The sequence below is a fragment of the Loxodonta africana genome, chromosome 1 (genome assembly GCF_030014295.1).
Source record: "Loxodonta africana isolate mLoxAfr1 chromosome 1, mLoxAfr1.hap2, whole genome shotgun sequence".
NCBI lineage: Eukaryota > Metazoa > Chordata > Mammalia > Proboscidea > Elephantidae > Loxodonta > Loxodonta africana.
The window spans coordinates 117707131-117726628 of NC_087342.1; the positions used below are offsets into that span (position 1 = coordinate 117707131).

The 19498-nt window shown below is 40.0% G+C and overlaps 1 protein-coding gene across 1 annotated transcript in view; it reads left to right on the forward strand.

Moving 5' to 3' along the window:
• LRRC1 (leucine rich repeat containing 1) overlaps window positions 1-19498 on the forward strand; it is a 169017-nt gene that overhangs the window by 128000 nt on the left and 21519 nt on the right. Inside the window, exons 5-10 of the mRNA XM_003404423.3 lie at window positions 7277-7333; window positions 7634-7697; window positions 8082-8156; window positions 11487-11631; window positions 14174-14292; window positions 15318-15401. Of these exons, the coding sequence (XP_003404471.1) occupies window positions 7277-7333; window positions 7634-7697; window positions 8082-8156; window positions 11487-11631; window positions 14174-14292; window positions 15318-15401 (544 nt within the window). The remainder of the gene's footprint in view (window positions 1-7276; window positions 7334-7633; window positions 7698-8081; window positions 8157-11486; window positions 11632-14173; window positions 14293-15317; window positions 15402-19498) is intronic.

Sequence of the window (19498 nt, forward strand, 5' to 3'; positions counted from 1 at the left end):
GCTTTTTTTAAAAAAAGAAAAAGAGGAGGATGTGGCAATTCCAATAGTATTGCACAGAAATTTAATTTGTGACAAATTAATGTTGAAGGGTGGAAACCTGTGTTAATAGGTGAGTGGTTAAAAAAAACTGAAGTACATGTAGACCGTGACATACTATGCAGTTGTTAAAAAAGTACTGGTATGTTCAGATATGAAATGAGAGACAAAAATCTTTTTAAGGAAAGGAGAGTGCTGGATGTGATTAGGATGCTGTCTTTCAAGTGAAAAATAAGAAGGTAAAACCATTTATTCATACTTGCTGTATATGCGTCAAACTCTGGATTAATATGTAAGAAACTAAAAAAAATTATTTGTGAGAAGGGCCTTGATGATGGAAAACTGAATAGATGTGGGAAAAAGGGTGGGAGGAAAACTTTTTGCAGAATACCATGTTTTATATTTATGTGTGTGTGTAAGAAATAAATTATGCATATGAAATATGTATGTACATTTATATATGCAAATTATGTGTATATAATAAACATGTATTGTATGTAATAAGGGCCCTGGTGGTGCAGTGGTTAAGAGTTAGACTGCTAAACAAAAGTTTAGCAGTTTGAATCCACCAGCGACTCCATGAAAACCCTGTGGGGTTTCTATTCTGTCCTATATGGAGTCCAAATTGACTTCACAGCAGTGGTTTTTATTATATATAATTAAAAAAAAATTACATAATATAATATGTGGGTAAGAAATGAACTATATATAAATATACATGCATGTGTGTGCATATATATATATATATATTTCTTACATTAATATATTACCTATTCAAAAAATTGAATTAACAACTCAAGAGTGAGAGGTAGCAGAATATAGTGTTATAAATGCAGATTTCTTAGTGAATCATGGCTTCGCCACGTACCACTTGCGTGAGATTTTGGTCAAGTTCCCTCTCTGTTCCTTAGTTTTCTCATCTATAAAGTTAATTTGTAAAGCGCTTAAAACAGTATCTGTTGTTATTAGTAGTAGGAGTATTAAAGACCAGTAATTCTCATTTTGACTTCCAAGTGTCTAATTTTTTGTCACATTTTTTGAATCATTTGAAACAGCTAATGCCCTCTTTTGTCTTTATAATGTTTTAACTGGACCAAAAACCAAAACTCATTGCCAACAAGTCAGTTCCAACTCATAGCAACTCCGCATGTTTTAACTGAAGTGGCTGATAAATGCATGTGGAGTTTGGGCCTCTTTGTCTCTCTTAGTCATTAAGATCTTGTGCTCTGAAGTGGGCAGACTTAGGTTCAAATTCCCCACCCCAGGACTTCTCAGTGGTATGTTCTTTGTGTTCTTTGTTAGGTACTGTTAGAGATGCAAAGCCGTTTGAGTTGAATAGGTTGCCTTGATGGGGTTAGGCACTGTTCAGAAGTATTGATTGAAGATACTATATTCCAGAAGACCAGGAAGGGAGCTCATTAAGTCATTCTTTCATTTTTGTTTTAATGTGTCTGGTCTAACTCCATGTTCAGGCTGATCCAGTTTTATGTCAGCTGTTCTTGTGTTACTGGAACAGTCTGGAGAACCACAGATTGAAATGAGCTGGTGGGATTCTGCACCTTGGAACTATCCAGGACAAGTTTGGGATGAAAACCAAACATCTGGCTTCATTCTACAGTTAATGATCCTCTGAACTGAGGATGATATGTCCAGATTATCCTATGAGGTTTGGTCTAATATGGCAGATGTAGACTGTAGTCAGAGTTGTTTCTTGGCTTTTTTTATTCCTTGTTGTCCCATGGGTCTATTACTTTGGACAACATATAGTAAATTAAAAGTTGGGCAATGAGACCCAATCACCATCTACACCTGTCCTTCAACCAGGTTTCAGTAGTAGGGGTGATCACTATGATCTTTCTGAAGGCTGGACAAGACACACGCGCATGTAAAGTACCTGAGTGTGCGTAGGGACAAGGCATGTCCCAAGGAAATAAGGACCAAAACTGGCTCTTGGCCGGGAAAATAAGGTTATGCCCTAATTTCCATAATATAATTATACTCATTTTAGGGTAAATTGAGGTACAGTGGTGAAGTAGTTCAGCCTAGCAAATCCACCTAATTAGTAAAGGACAGGGCCAGGATTTGAACTCCTATTCCATCTGTGCTCTCTAATTTTAGAGTGGCACTTTAATCTATGGATCCATGGGGACTGATTATAATGTCTGAATTTTCTTTTTTAAAAAATAGTTTAAAATAGTGGGAAAGCATTACCTTAAAAAAACTAATTTTATATACTTTAGAATCTACCAGCCACTCCTTGAAAACCCTATGGAGCAGTTCTACTCTGTCCTGTAGGGTCACTATGAGTCAAAATGGACTCGACGGCAGTAGTTTTGTTGTTGATGTTTTTGGCTTTTATTTGCAATTGAGTTTTTACTTTTGAAAGTTATAAAAATGTGATTGATGATGTGGCAGCATTACACCCACACTTTTCCAGAACGTCCAAAAACAGTAGAAACTAAGAGGTCTTGTAGTCTGAAGCTGTTTACTTAACAGGGTATTATAATTGGGTGTGAATGTGATGGGGGTGGGCAGCTGTTTATTTAATCTGAAAACAGCAAAAATCCCAGTGTTCCTTGGAGTGGCCAAAAAGTTAAGACTTACATATGCCCTGAAAATTGATAAGTGTTTTTAAATTTTAAATTATATAGAAAGTTCCAGCAAATGGAAGATACCGAGTATGCCTCAAGGCAGTGTACTGTGAGGACAGGAGCTTTATCATTGACCAGATTTGAATTGTGGCTTTGTTGTTAGGTCCCGCTGAGTTCATTTCAACTCGTAGTTGACCCCATATAACACAGTAGAACTGCCCCATAGGTTTTTTTTTGAACATTTTACTGTGGTTTAGGTGACAGTTTACAGAGCAAATTAGTTTCCCGTTCAGCAGTTTATACACAGCTTGGGTAGGGACATTGGTTGTAGTCCCCTCAATGTGTCAGCACTCTCCCGTCTTCCTCCCTGGGTTTCCATTTCTATTTCCATTCCTCCAGCTTTACTGCCCCTTCCTGCTTTCTGAACTTTGCTTTTGGGCAAATACTGCCCTTTTGGTCTGTTATGGTTGATTGCTCTCAGGTGCACCTTCCTCACGGATGTTATTGTTTGCTTTATAGGCCTGTCTGTTGTTTGGCTGAGAGGTGACTTCCAGGAGTGAGTACAGTTCCAAGTTTGAAGGGTGTCTGAGGGCCATCCATAGTCTCGGGAGTTTACCAGCAAATCTGGTCTTTTTTATGAATTTGAATTTTGTTCTACATTTTTCTCCCACTCTGTCTAAAACTTTCTATTGTGATCCGGGTCAGAGTCATGGTAGCCAGGCAGCATCTAATTCTGGCCTCAGCCTAGTGGAGGCTGTGGTTCATGTGGTCTGTTAGTCCTTTGGACTGATTGTTGCCTTCAGTCTTTGGTTTTCTTCGTTCTTCTTTGGTCCGGCAGGAAGAAACCAATAGTTGTATCTTAAATGGCTGCTGGCAAGCTTTTTAAGACCCCAGGTGCTACTCATCAAGGTAGGATGTAGAACATTGTCTTTATGGACTATTTTATGCCAATTGACCTAGATGTTTCCTGAGACTATGGTCCTAAGCCCTCAAGTCCAGCGTTTCAGTCCCCTGAGGTGTTTGGTTATGGCTAAGAAGTTTCCGTGACTGTGCCTCCTGTGTGCTCTTTTATATACATGGACATATTTGCAGTACATAAAAATATGTATGTAGGAATGTTCACTGCCAAACCTATATATGCTCATGGGTGTACAAACCCCATGTATGCTTGTGGGTATACTCCCATGCGCCATCCCACATCTATTCAGCTTACATACCTGCCTATATATCTACTTGTAAATTACTGTTATTGCAGGATTGTATATGTGCACGTGTTTCCTGTTGTTGCCTATTACTCTTAGGTATCTCTCAGTGTCTTCCTTTGCCTGTTCATGTTGTGCTGATTTACCCCATATTGTATACTGTCTTTCTCTTCAACAAAGTTAATACACATCTACTATCTAGTGATTTTCCTTACCTCACCCTCCCATCCCTGGTAACCATTGTCAAAGAATGTTTCTTCTGTGTGTAAACCTTTTCTTGAATTTTTTTTGTAATAGTGGTCTCATGCAATATTTGTCCTTTTGTAATTGCCTTATTTAGCTCAGCATAATGTCCCCCAGGTTCATCTGTGTTGTAAGATGTTTCGTGGATTCATCACTGTTTTTTAACATTGGGTAATATTCCATTGTGTGTATGTACCACAGTTTGTTTATCCATTCATCCACCCATGGACACTTAGGTTGTTTCCATCTTTTTGCTATTGAGAATATAATGCTGCAGTGAACATGGGTGAGTATATGTCTGTTCATGTCACAACTCTTATTTCTCTAGGATATATATACCCATAAGGTTTTCTTGGCTGTAATCTTTATGGAAGCAGATTGCCAGATCTTTGTCCCGTGGAGCTGCTGGGTGGGTTTTAACTGCCAACCTTTCAGTTAGCAGCTGAGTACTTAATCAGTGCACTACCTGTTATGTTGTCATTGAGTCAGCTTTGACTCATAGCAACCCTGTAGGACTGAGTACAACTGCCCCATAGGGCTTCCAAAGCTGTAATCTTTGCAGAAGCAGACTGCCACAACTGTCTCCCGGGGAGCACTTGGTGCATTCAAACTGCCGCCCTTCCTGTTAGCAGCCAAGCGCTTAACCACTGTGCCATCAGGGCTCCTGTTGCACCACCAGGGCTCCTATATATATTGCAGTTTCAGCGAAACTTGAACTCGAATCACTGGATTCAGAGTCCAGAATTCTAACCGTTATACCGTGGAACCCTCATTGTTTAACTACTTGACCTCACACAAAGCCTTGCCTTCCTAACTGTGTCACCATAGTGTCTGCATGCTGAGATTGTTACTATCAAATGAGATGGCTCGTATGTAAGGAGCCCTGCCCAGCGCCTCCCGCCCAAGCAGGCAGGCATCTCCCTGTGTCTTCATGCTCTGTTTAGGCAGGGGACACTCAGACCGAGGCTGCTGAGCCTTTGTACAACACTCGGCATCAAGGCCTGAGCAAAGCTGCTTTTTCTAAAGATGCGTCTGATGATGCTCTATGAGTAAAGTTTTAGAAGCAAAGAAAGCCTTTTTACTCCTTTTAACAGTCGGATGCTCTTATTTGCAAAAGTATGTGTGAAAGTAATGTACATTGAATTGAAAAAAAATGACAGTTCTACCAATGATTTTTAAAATACCAATGTGAAAATAGCGAGATTTAAAGCTTTTCTATAAAACTGGCTAAGGATTACTTGCAAATTCAAAGCTGAAAACAAAATGCTTAATTTTTTTTTTTTTTAACTCTTACTATTACTTTTTAAATGTTTTCAGTTGCGGTGGAGCTGACTCTGGCTCTTGGTAACCCCATGTGTGTCATAGTAGAACTGTGCTCCACAGGGTTTTCGATGGCTGATTTTTGGAAGTAGGTCACCAGGCCTTTCTTCTGAGGCACCTCTGGGTGGACCCAAACCTCCAACCTTTCACTTAGCAGCTAAGTGCGTTAACTGTTTGCACCACCCAGGGACTCCACTGAAAATGGTACTTGCCACCATTCTCTACAGACACATTTGGAAGTAGATATGGGGGCGGGGGGGGCGCCTGCTTCTTCCCTCTCTCGCCTTTCCACTATTAGTTCTTCTTCATAAACTCTTGGCCAAAAGAAAGTAAAACTAGGAATTTGATTTTTTTTTAAAATATATTTGGACGGAGATCAAAGTTTATTAGTGGTTACCAAGGGCAGGATGAGAGAGAAGGGGAAAAGGAGACACAACACTTAGGGGACACTGAGGCTTTGTTAAGGGCGATGGAAAAATTCAGGAGCGGCTGATGGGGATGGCTGAACAACATGGTGAATGTATTTAATGTCACTGGACTGTACGTGCGAAGATTGTTGAAATGGCAACTGTTCTGCTATCTAAATATTTGCCACTATAAAAAAAAAGTGGTTAAAAATATATTCGGAAGGTTATCTTTGTTTATTATTGCTTTAACTATGAAAACTTTATTATTTCATTTCCTAAAACTGAAGAAAGAGATAAGAATTTGTGCGTTTCAGAATTCAGTTCTGGGCAAACAGGTTTTAAGTCTGGATATATACCGTTCACTTAAATCAAATTTACATTTTCTGATGTTGTGAAGCCAGCTTTGTTAGTACACATGATCCTGGCTTTTATTTTGGAAGATGGGAGACGAGAGGATTAAGGCAGATTTGAGTGTTGGGATAATGTTTGACTCCCTGTGTTCTGTATGCTCACCAGTCAAATTGCTCCAGATCTGAATGTTACTATGGTAATACTAGCAAAAGCTTGAGTTCGTGGTCAGTGTAGAGTTTAGCACGGTGTCTTTGGGGTGATAGATGGATCCGTTATTTTCGGAACCGATACATTATGCCAGTATCGACATACTGTGGCTCTGTAAGGGTTTCTGGTGGTGCGGAATTGCCGCTGCCTGTCAGAATTTGACCCAGATAATTGGTGTCTGGGAAGAAGATCTGTCTCTTTCACCATGCTCTAAATAGACACGATTACACCCGAGGGACTGTAGAATCTGCTGAAAGGAGCACCGTTCTGGGCTTTAATTAAAAATAAAAGCAACATTATTTTAGCTACCATTTATTGAATCGGGCTTTTGTCCCAGGCACCGTGCAAGGGGCATTAATACATTATCCCTAATGCATTTAAGTGGAAGTTATTTCCAGAGTGTCACCACTTGCAGTGTGGGTGGGTGATCTTAAATAGAGCACTTGGATTCTCTGGACGGAGATGCCCACCACTTTAAAACAGGGATGGCCTCCCCCTCGTGTTTGGAAGAAGAGCTCTGAGCTCTGCAAGATTAAAGATGTTGTTGTTTGTATGGTAACCATACATTATTGACATTCTAAAGTCTAGAAGCACAGATTCAGCTTCTATCTTGGTCCTGGAAATGATTCTTTTAATGGTTAGTGAGTTCTTTTCGCATATCAAATGCACAAAGCAATTCTGGATGCCTTGTAGTCATGACATACTACTCTTTTTACTTTAATGTTAAAATTTGAGAGATAGAGAGTATGTTTGTTTTTGATGGGGGTGGTGGGGGCGGTGGTAGATATTTTTTCCCCAAGGAAATGACGTTCAAGATTTTATTAAGAGTTGCTACTTGTTGGGTGTGTGTATGGGGGAGCAGGAGTGGGAAGAATCTTAGGAATTTTGCCTTATATGTTTTTCTTCTGTTGATTTCTAGTCTTTATAACCTGGCTTCACTGGAACTGAGAGAGAATCTTCTTACGTATCTTCCTGAGTGAGTCTTTGGGGAAAATAAGAGGGAATTTTTTCTTGAGTGAATTTCTTCAAGCGTTAAAAAAAAGAGGGGGGGGGGGGCTAATGTTTTGTCAAAAAAAGATTCTGTGTTATTTAGAAAGTTTGGAAGATATGAATCTTCTCACAGTAGCCCTTCCCATGCAATAGTTCACTTCCGTAACATTCAGAAGAACCTTATTTTTGAAAACTAAGTAAGGAATAGCATATATTTCTACATTTCTTAGTTCTCTCTAAGTATACTGCTTGATTGGCCTCCCCTTTTTCTCTCCTTTTTTAATAGTTCTCTTACCCAGCTACGGAGACTAGAAGAACTTGATTTAGGAAACAATGAAATATATAGTTTGGTAAGTCTGTATAGAAGGGAGATTTGAATTTAACTTGTCCTTAGTTATGATCATAAAACATTTTAGGGAGATCTATAGGGATGCTTATAAACCTGTATTTCCACAGGTATGACTTGGGCATGTTGAAGAATGTGCTTCCTGTCACACAGGCTAAGAATTATGATTTGGGGTAGAGGGCAGTATTGGTCAGGTATAGGTAGAAACAAGAACTGGCGTTCCTGGGGAAAGTAGGAGATACTTTTAAGAAGGGGAGCTTGATACTGAAGAAGTACCAGCAACCTTCTGCTGCAGTGTCCAGGTACTAACTGGTGAATTAGGACTCTTTCTTAATGGGAGATTGAAAATTAGGTCTTTGTTACCCTAACATTATTTTTATTGTTTTAGCCAGAATCAATCGGAGCTCTCGTACATCTAAAGGATCTCTGGTTGGATGGAAATCAACTGTCAGAATTACCTCAGGTAAGTGGTAATTTCATGTCTTTCCCAAAACATAAAACAGCAACAACAGTAAACCTCATGTATTCCTTGCTGCTACGTTGAGTTTAATAGAAGTCGTTTTGCAAACCGAAAACATTGATTAGAAAAATATGTTGAGCATTCATCTTTCTACATTGCCATAGAAAAATTGAAAACTTAAGCCCACCATTCCTAAGATAACAAATATATCCTTTAGTTTGTGAAGTCTGTATTTTGCCACCCATATAGCTTACCTCAAGCCCAGCAGATTATAAAGTGCCAGGATCCAGTATTCTGACAGAATACATTTCTGTCACCCTTTGTGATGGGCCAGATGCTCTGGAAAATTTTAGCTACATTTTGCCCTATAATAGTTAATGTAAAAACAATGTTAACAGCTTTTCTTTTATACATTGTTTTATCCAGTATTGCTTATGGTTTAGCTGGCATGCCATGGTGTTCAGGTTTTTCCTCCTGTTACCAAGTATGGGAACTGTGTTCCAAATGGAGTCTTGTACAGACTTCTGAGTGCACAGACATCTTGTGAAATCCTAGTAAACAGGCCCGCTTTCTTTCTGGTAACCAGAGAGAGAAATCCGAAAAACAAAACAAAATCTCCAAATGAACGTTCTGTGTTTCCTGGCCCCGTAATTTTGTTTTACTCTAACTTTTACGGAATTTTATTCTTTGGTATATCTTACAGCCAGTCTTTAAAGTCAGCATACATTTCATACTCTAGGTGTTTATATTTTAAAGCGACTCAGATGCAATCTCTGCCCACCATGTAAACCAGCTGTGATGGGCCTGTGCGCTGTAGGTAGGGAATGCCATTATCAACAAAGGGAAGTGTAACGCCAGAAGAAAGTCCTTAAGTAAAATTTATATTGTAGTTATAGCACTGAGGTTACTATGAAATTATTGGTACTACCAGAACTAAGGAACTAATTTGAGTCTTATTTCTGAGGTCATAGCTGTACTAAAGAAGTCCCTGGGTAGCACAAGTAGTTAAGTGCTTTAACCGAAAGATTAGAGATTCAAATCCACCCAGAGTCACCTAGGAATAAGGTCCTGGTGATCTGTTTCCAAAAGGCACAGCATTGAAAACTCTATGGAGCAATTCTGCTTTGACACACATGGGGTCGCTGTGAGTCAGAATTGACTCCATGGAAACTAGTTTGATTTTTTTGACTTTGGCTGCACTTGGGAAAAGGAGATCAGCAATAGCTATGGGTGTGGGTTTGATGAATACTTAGATTTCTGTAAGTAAATATATGGGAAGTCCTGATGGAGAGAACCCTAGTTACTTTAGGGTTCGAACACAGGGGATTAAAAAATACCATGAAGCTCTCAGGAGAGTAATAAAACCCCAGCTATGGAACATAAAGGAGGGAGAGTATATGTATATACAGACGTGGGCAAATGACTATGTGCAGAAGGCCACATCCTAAAATACGGAAAGTAAAGCTCCAAGGATCATGTTATAAATGGTTACTTAAAAATCTCATTTACCTGAAAGGGGTCTCCCTTGTATTAAACTAGGACTAAACAAACCAGAAACTCTCAAGTGATCAGAATAATTTCCCTGTCCTCCAATTGATGTGAGAAGTAAAGACATTGTTAAAGTGAATTAATGAAAAGTAGAACAACTTCAGGGGTTAGTCCTGAAATGTAGTCTGGTTTCCTATAGACAGGAAACACCAGGCTGAGATCATAGAGTGCATATTAGGTAGGAGACAGACGGCAAAGAATTGATCAGACCAAATTATGCTGTTACTGCTAGGTGCCGTTGAGTTAGTTCCGAGTCCTGGTGACCCTGTGTACAACAGAATGAAACACTGCCTGGTCCTACGCCACCCTTGTTATGCTTGAGCCCATTGTTTTAGCCACTGTGTCAATTCATCTCCTTGAAGGTCCTCCGCTATTTTTGTTGACCCTCTACTTTACCAAGCGTGATGTCCTTCTCCAGGGACTGGTCCCTCCTTATAACATGTCCAAAGTATGTGAGACGAAGTCTCACCATCCTTGCTTCTAAGGGGCATTCTGGCTGTACTTCTTCCAAGACAGATTCATTCATTCTTCTGGCAGTCCATGGTATATTCAGAATTCTTTGCCAACACCATAATGCAAAGGCGTCAATTCTTCTTTGGCTTTCCTTACTCATTGTCCATATTTCCCATGCATATGAGGTGGTTAAAGATACTATGGCTTGGGGCAGGCGCACCTTAGTCCTCAAAGTGACGTCTTTGCTTTTCAACACTTTAAAGAGGTCTTTTGCAGCAGAGTTGCCCAATGCAATATGTCGTTTGATTTCTTAACTGCTGCTTTTTATGGATATTGATTGTGGATCCAAGTAAAATGGAATCCATGACAACTTCAAATTCTGGAAAACCTTAAATATAGATTGAGGAATTTGTAATCCTGTAGATGTCAGGGAGTCCCCGATGTGTTTTGAGTAGAGAAGAGGTATGATTACATGACTAGATCTGTGTCTTTAGGAGGAACATTAACAAGCACAGTTTCTAGAATGGACTTGGGAAGAGAGGGTCAAGACCCAGAGTCCAAGAGGCTAAGCTAACAGTCCTGATAAGAGGGTAATGAGAGTAGGAATTTAAATAGGGGCAATGCGAATGGAAAGATGGAGGCAAAGACAAGACACATCTGTAAAAAACATGCATTTTGTGATTGGAAGGTAAGATAACTCTTGAATGTTAAACACACTGAGGTATTTTCCCTAGCCCTGGATAGATTATTTTCTTCCTAAGTAGCATGCTCGTCTTTTCTGTTGATATTAAAGGTATCTATGGGTATCTGAACGCTCCAGTTTTGCCAAGGAGCAATTGCATTGACATTTGTGGTAATGAGCATTACCTTGTCAGGGGAGAAATATAAAGTAGTTGGCCGTTTCTTACCAGAGACAATCTCAGGGCCATCCTGAAATGTAAGCTGCTTACTAGTGATTGATTCCAAACTTGGTGAACTGGATTCTAGCCTTCCTTTCCCCTAATTGTTTGACCTTGAAGTCATCTGTTCTCACTTGGCACCAATCTCCTTGTCTATTACATGAAAACGATTCTTTGCCTGCCTGAAGGTGGAGGGCTTGGCGTCCCTCCTAGCTCCGCGTCTATGATTCATGTAGTTTCCCAGCTCCGTTGGAAGGGGCGGGGAGGGGAGGGTGGTCTGTGAATTTTCACCAGCTTTCACATTTAGATAACACACTGAAGAATACATTCTTGGGACTACTTTGGGATTTGGTTGCAAAAAATCACTACAACAAATTCCTCTCTACTATGTCAGGTTGAAACATGAGTCTCCTTTTCTCTACCGCTGATGTAGGAAATAGGAAATCTGAAGAGCCTACTGTGCTTGGATGTCTCAGAAAACAGGTTGGAAAGACTTCCTGAAGAAATCAGTGGCCTGACTTCATTAACAGATTTAGTCATTTCCCAGAACTTGTTAGAAACAATTCCTGATGGCATCGGTAAGTACTGAAAATAACTAACTCCTTCAAGACACCGGCAGCTGTCGCAAGCATTTGGAGCACACTCGATCCTTTCATTACCACCCCCAGGTGCTGGGGATGTAGCTCCTTAAAAGTCTTCTTGTTTGTTGGCTTTTAAAGAAGGAAAGCAAAGAATAACTAATAAAAGTTAAGTTCCTCTGAATGCAAATATTCCTGTTGTCCTGGTTAAGCAGCAATTACAGGAATCTTTACTTATAGGCGTTGACTCATATCTCCTTCATCTGTATCTTGTCTCAATGATTTCAGCAGAGGTTAAGCCCATATAATAGAATGTGTTTAAAGCATCTGAGCAATCTCTAAGAAATTTCTCATTCAGCATCCTAAGTGGTTTATGAGAAAATAACTTTGATTTATTGCGTAAGGGGCTGTTAAAGGAAACGTGGTGTTGAACTGAGCCTTTTCTAATACATCGAGGGCAGTCCTTTACCTTAACCACTTTATGCTATTTCCTTTAAAAATATCAGTCCCAACCACTTCCCTTACTGTAAAGGAACTCAGTCCGGTGTGAGAAAATAAACTCAAACAGAAGAGGGAAAAACAGACATGGACTGGCAGTTCCACCTTAGCAAAGCCACTTGGGATCTTTAACCCTATAGTTGTTATAGGATTGCTGTCTTTGACCATTATTTATCTTTTATTCAAAACATCAGAGGAAGTGTTTGAAAGATTTTCAGTAGCTGGAAAAGTTGTATGAAAGAGGACCACTTCCTTTCTAGTATCTTGTCGAAATAAAAGTGATAACTGCTAACAGCAACTCAGTAGGAATATAGACATTGCCTTTTGGTTATGGCCGGTTGCGATGTTGGTGGAAACTTTGACTCTATGTAGAAATGTTCGGTGAGAATCAAAGGTGGCACCTGAAAGCAGTTGTAGAATCTGAGGATATTTTGCTTGGACTAGGAAGAGGTAGGAGGCATGAGATGATTGACTTTGAAGCATTTGAAGGGCAGTGGTTAAGCACTCATCTGATAACCAAAAGATCAGTGGTTCAAACACACCAGCTGCTCCATGGGAGAAAGGTGTGGCCATCTGCTTCCTTAAAGATTTATAGCCTTGAAAACCTATGGAGCAGTTCAACTCTATCCTATAGGGTTGCTATGAGTTGGAATCAACTCGATGGTGCACAGCAACATAGTACAAATGGTCCCTGGGTAGTGCAAACAGTTTGCACTAAACTAACCTAAGGTTGGTGGTTGAAACCCACCCAGCAGCGCTACAGAATAGAGACCTGGTGATCTGCACCTGTGAAGATTACAACAAAGGATACCCTATGGAGCAGTTCTACTCTGTAATACATGGAGTCACCATGAGTTGGAATCTACTCAAAGGCAACAGGTTTGGTGGTTTGGTATGGTACAAATTGGCGGAAAAAAGAAAGAATTGTGAATTTCAATTTAAGAAAGAACTTGAAAAGCCAACAACAAAAAAAAGATGCTTGTTACAAATTAGATTCAGCTGCTTAGTGAAGCCAGATGTACTTGTCAGTACAAGTATTCAAGGAAAGGCTGGAAGACCACTTGCTGGTGGTATTGTTAGGGAGACCCATCTTCTGTTGGGGTGAGATGTTTCAACTCTGAGTGCTAATGTGTCCACTGAGAGTGAGGGCAGGTGAAAACCCTTCAGGGACAGGTTATTGATTATGCAAAACGGGATTTAAGTAACATTTATTTCTTCTGCCTTGCCCTGTGGCCGCACATGAGGCAAGATAATCCTTTCAGCGGAACATGTCCCGTTCTCCAGCTTTAGGTCCCTGTTCAGATATAGACTGCTTTCTGACTTTACTGGAAAAAGTGTCCTCATACCAGCAGCTGCTCTCAGGGGATAATGAAGGATGTCTGCTCTGTCGGTCGGTCCTTTGACTCAGAGTTGAAAGTAAGAATCCGCTGAGGGATTTAGGATTCCCTTCACTCAGTGGGGACACTGAGAAGGCTTCAGTAAAGCTCATCCTTCATCTCTGTAGCCTCTGGGCATCACAGTATTCCTGTCCTGCATGAAATAGATTCAGCTTTTAGTGTAGCTTTTCAAATATTCTTATCCTGGATATACACAAATATTCCACTATAGGGATTTTCTGTGAGTCATTTTTATTAATAGATGCTATATGAAACTACAGTTTATTGTTTTTAGTAAGGGTAATTCTTGGAGTAAGATAGAAGTCTCTCTTCTCTCTCATCCATACATGAAGTATCTCCTGGTCTTCCTTAAAGATCCAGTAAGAGCTAGCTCTTTGTTTTTCTTTTCTGGCTTCACTATTATGATATTTTTAGGTAATGCTTTTTAAAATGATTTGCTACTAGTTGCTGACTGTTTTTGATGTTCTGAACAAATTATCTTAACTTTTAGTGATCTAAATAAGCATGATAATAGTTTCATAACTTAAAAAGCTGACTGAGGAAAAAATAACTGTAAAACCAAGCAAAACAAAAGAATAGCAGATATGAAATACCAAGTGATGGTTAGGGAAAGTTGTGGCTAATGAGTTTAAATAACACTTTTACAGGAAAACTAAAGAAACTGTCGATCTTGAAGGTGGATCAGAACAGACTCACACAGTTGCCTGAAGCAACTGGAGATTGTGAAAGCCTCACGGAATTGGTTCTGACAGAAAATCGGCTCCTGGTGAGTGTGGTTTACACATGCAAATGGACATTTATCCTGTAGATTCTATACAGAAAGGGCTTGCCAGGGTGGCTTTCCCTATTTATAATTTGGGTGGACTAAATGGAGATTGTTGTTCCTCTCTCTTAGTTATCTTGTGTCTACTATTTCTTCTTTAGTTTACTCTCCAACCTTTCTCTTTTCTCCACAGTCATTTTTGTCACCTTATTTATTTCCCTGCCTTCTTCTTTTTCCTCATTCTGTGCTTCTTTAGAAAAAGGATAAGTAGCTCCCTTTAGGTGAAAAGAGTTAAAAAAAAAAAAAAAGGGCAGCAAGAGTCGGTCAAGGAAACGGAGGTGGTGGGGTGGCCCAGCACTGTCTCTCCTCTTGTAGCCAAGGTAGCCATCCTCTGGCAAGTGTGGTAGAAGTTACCTTATCTTCCTGTCCTAGTTTGTGGTTTTAGGCTTACAAAATAATAGTCATAAAAAAAAAAAGAAATTCACCCCCAGATTCCATTAGAATGTTGAAGAGTCCCACCTGGGGCCAGTCTGTTCTCCAAGGGCCCTGTCCTCGCCACACAGCCTTCTGTCTTCCCTTGGTCTCCTGAGATGTGCCTGCTCAGGACTCTGATTCCCTGCCCAGCATTCTGGCTCCCACAGTCATTGTAAGCCACCGATTGCCTGGGTCCTCGAAGGTGCAGGCAGGGAAGGGACGAATTGGGCGGGAGGGTGGGGTTACACATCCTCACTCAAGCTGAAGAGCATCCATCCATTTACTCTTTAGTAGGTGTGTGTCTCTAGTCCCAGATCTGGCCCCTTGACTTCATTTCATTGAGACATACTATAATTTCAACAGAAATTCAAAATATTTAATTCTCCATCCCCTAAATGAGCTTTACAAATGTCTGATTTTATTTTGAGAAGAACCATTGCTTCTCTTGCTGGATAAGATTACATTCTTTAAGTCCATGAAAAGATGTGCTTTAAAAACTATGAACCATGGTAAAAATACACTTTAGATTAATAATAAAAATGTTATTTTAACAGACCTTACCTAAGAGCATTGGAAAACTTAAGAAGTTGAGCAACTTGAATGCAGACAGAAATAAATTAGTGTCTTTACCAAAAGAGGTACGTGCTTCTAAAGAAATCCTGGTAATATCGACATGCAGGAGGAATAAAAAATGCCCAATACTTTAAAAGACTTACGTGGTGCTTTTTAAAAATGTGAACTCTCATCTGTGAGTATAAAGCTGATTTGAGGGATTATATCAAAGAATGAACATCAGTAACAGTAACGAGAGTAGTAGATGGCTCCTGATGACTGAGCAGTGTTGGGAACGGCAGATTTGTAAGACTTTAAATGGGAGGAAGGGAGAGATCAATAATTTGGGTTTGATATACAGAGAATGGTGGCACCATTGATACCCATGTATAATTTGGGAACTCGGCGGAAGTGGATGACTTTGGGTTTGATTGTTGAGTTTAATGTGAAATTAAAATCTGTTAAAAAAAAAAATCCATTGACGTTGAGTTGATTCTGACTCATGGTGGTAATCCCATGTGTTTCAAAGAGAACTGTTCCACGGGGTTTTCAGTGGGTATAATTTTACAGAACTAGATCTCCTTTATCCCATGGCATAGCTGAGTGAATTTGAAACGCCAACTTTTCAGTTAGTTGTCGAGCACAAACGGTTGGCGCCACCCAGTAACCTCCTGTCCCTTAGGCCATTGGAATTATAAAAGTAGATCTTGACGCAACCTTATTTCTGGGCAGAGATTTACATTGGGAAGCATTCATGTCCAGGATGAAAGTGAATGAACTATTCACAAAAACGTGCACACATACACACAGAGGAAGGTAAGTGAGAGGCTAAAGCCAGGGTTCTGGAATTTTTTGGTCAGTGCTGCAAGCGGGAGAGGAAATAGTCACCATCCACTGTGGACAGTAGAGACATTCGGGTCTGGCAGGGAGGTAAGAAGCTAACGATGGGGAGGAAGCCCGTAGCAGACTAAACCAAGGAGTGCTAGCACTTTGTTTAAAAAGGAGGCTTACTTTCTATATGGAAGCAGGAGGACTTGATTTGAGAAGGGGAATACCAAGTTTGATATTTTATTAGCAACAGAGCCTGAAACTGAATTTAAGTGTTGGGGGGGGATGGGGGTTGGGCATTAAATGAATTGTTGGTAAGCCCCTTCCCCTTGGCCAAGGCCTCACATTAAAAGGCATATTTACTTCTGTGATATAATAACCAGACAGGTACAATTTTCTACATATTTCTTCTTCTGACCCTTTTCTAACATCTATCTGGGAATAATTTTAAAGCTTCCAGCCAGCCAGAACTTGAGGGCTTTTTTTTTTTTCCTAGCACCACTTAACAGGGTGTCTGAACTTAGTTTGGCTTCCTTTTTCCTTTTCTCAACTTGGTGTTCTATCCGAATGCCCGTTTTCTTCCTGGGTTAAAATGGCCAGAGGTTACCTTCTGGCCTGTAGTATTCTTAGTCCCCACCAATGTTCTCCAATGGAACCATAAGGATATTTGTTATAAATGTGACATCTGTAATATCAACACTGGCATCTAAATGAAACTGTTTCCAGAGAAAGGCTCAAGGCTACATCTCCGTTAAACTAGGACACAGCTAATAGACTTTGCTAATCAAAACTCTAGTCTCTCAGCAGTAAACCAAAACACAAAGCTGATAGTTGGAACATTAATTTTACTCCAGCTGAATAGCACACGTAGATGGGTAATAGGTTGGCCACATAAACACAGCCAGAGAAGTAGAGTTTATTCTGTTCTTTCCCAGCGCCATGTCTGTAGTAGGTGCTTTCCTGTGTGTTAACTTAGTGTGTCTTCCCAACAGCTTTCTGAAGTTGTGATGATTTCCTCATTTTACAGATGAGGACACAGGCCCAGTGAGAAGTTTTCTTCACCAGGACTCACGCAGTGAGGACTTGGTAGACTGGGCTTCAGAGAGAGCCCACCTACTGCTTTTTCACTGACCAATAAATATAGTCAACTCATCTGTGTGACCTTGAGGCCAGGCAAGCCCATGGTTTGGTATAGATCCAGTTATCTTTACTTTGAACATTTTAGAAAATGATTACATTTTAGAAATCTTTTCAAGGCAAATGCCGACCAGAGCACTTTTAAGTTTAAAGTTCAGTCCCAGTAAGTTTCATGCTCATTCATCCTACTACCCCACTGCACTTGCCTAGTCCTGTCTTGATTTTCTCCTACCTCTCACAGGTACACATTCTAGACAAGAGCTTGAGGAGTGTATTTTTATAAAACCATCACCATCCTTTTAGCATCAATTCTCTTTTTACTTTAGAAGAGTGAAACTTCCACTCATTGTTTCTGCGTAGAGGATTACACCTCATACGTACTGTGTGGCCACTTAAATTTACTAGAGCAGCTTTTCATGATGTGAAAAGTGAAAATATTTCTAGCTTCAAAGCATTTTAGCGATCATGTTTCCTCAATTTTCTGGGAAGTGATGACTGGCTTTCTGGCACCTAGAGCTTTACAAAGGAACAAAATCTGTGCCTTTTCCTTCAGCTGTCTAATTAATGGAGCAGGGAACGTTAAGCTTTTAGGGATTGGATCTTTTCTAGCGCACCTTCCCTCCTTCTCACACACACTCAGCTCCCAGAGGGGGAAGTGCACTAACACACGTTGCCAGTTCTGCTGCGGTTCAGTTTGGTAACCCAACATAAGTGGTTGAGTATTTGCCTCTGACCATCAGAGCCTCCCGACCTTGTATTGTACCACCAAAATATGTTATCACCACCAAGAGCCTCCCAGCTTTGCACTGCATTCATGTTGGTGTGGGCAGTGCCATGGAGCCATAAGTCTCTGTGCAGTGAGTGTGGTTGGCACTGTGACTGCCTACTTCAGTGTCCACTCGCACCTGTGTGTGTAAGTGCGCGTGCTTACCTGCTTGCTTATGTGTGTGTGTTGGCTCTGCCTCCAAGCTTGCTACCATCTGATTAATCCTGTAATGTCCCGATTGGATTCTTTTGTTTCAAAAAAATACATGACTTTCACTTGAATAATTAAGTTGCATGCATGCCCTGTCTCAACTAAGATGCTGACCAATTCAACTTATATGCCACAAGTCCATAGTCTTGTTCACTGTGCAATTCTTCCTATTTTTTGTCTTCAATTTTTTTTAATTGAACATCTCCTTGGTCTGTAGCAGCATTTATTAGCAATTTTTTCTTTCTCAATGGTGAAGGGGAAAATGTACTATGTAGGTCACAATGGATTCTGTTTGTGTTTTGTGGTGTTATTTGTTGTAAGCATTTGCAAATCAATAAATGTCTCTTGTTTTCTTAATTGTTAGCTGCTTGGAAATTTAGAAAAGTCAGGTAATCTTGTTATCTTGTAAGTATTGTTCAGACCACAGTTGCATCTGTCCCATTTTGCTTCTTAAATGCGTGAAGATTCAAATCGGCTGACAGTTTTGTGTGTTTTTCATTGTAAAATATTGGACATTTTCCTTTAAATTCAGTTCGTTTATTTTTAATTGACTGCATGGCCTGGAACCTCATTTTGTTTTGCGTTTGTCAGGTTATTTCTTTCCAAAGAATGCTTTTCTATAAATTATATTTTAAATTATTCAGAAATTCCAAAAGGTGTCACTTGGCAGTTTATCTGTCGTCACCAAATTGTCAGTTGTTGGCACTGTTTTACCTCCAAAGGAAAGATTAGATTTGCTTTCTTTGCTAATGTGGCATGCTTCTGGTGTTTGAAGCCATTTATTTGTGTCTTTTATTTCTCATCCTGTCGCTTAAGTATGTATGCCTGTGTGGAAAGGAGGAGCCCTGAAAACAACAACAACAACAAAAAACAGAACTCGTATTTTTGATGGAGGGGAGGAATTAGGAGACTAGACCGTGTAGGAGCAAAGCTAGGCAAGGTGTTGCTGTATGTGTGATCAGGTGTATGATGAAAGAGAGTCTGTAACTTCATAATGTTCTTTAGCCAAAACTTATTTTAAACAACTGGGACCATACAGAATTTATGGCTGGAAGAAATTGAGCATGCATCCAAGTTTAGAGTCCAGCCTTTTGTCTCCATTAAGTCAAAATGAAAATGACCCTGACTAACCTGGCTCCTGTCCAGTCAAATGAGATAAGATCTAATTTGCAGATCGTCCACCAAAGCCTTTCCTTGGCAGGCGACCAGTAAATATTAATTCCCCATAAATATTATTGTAAT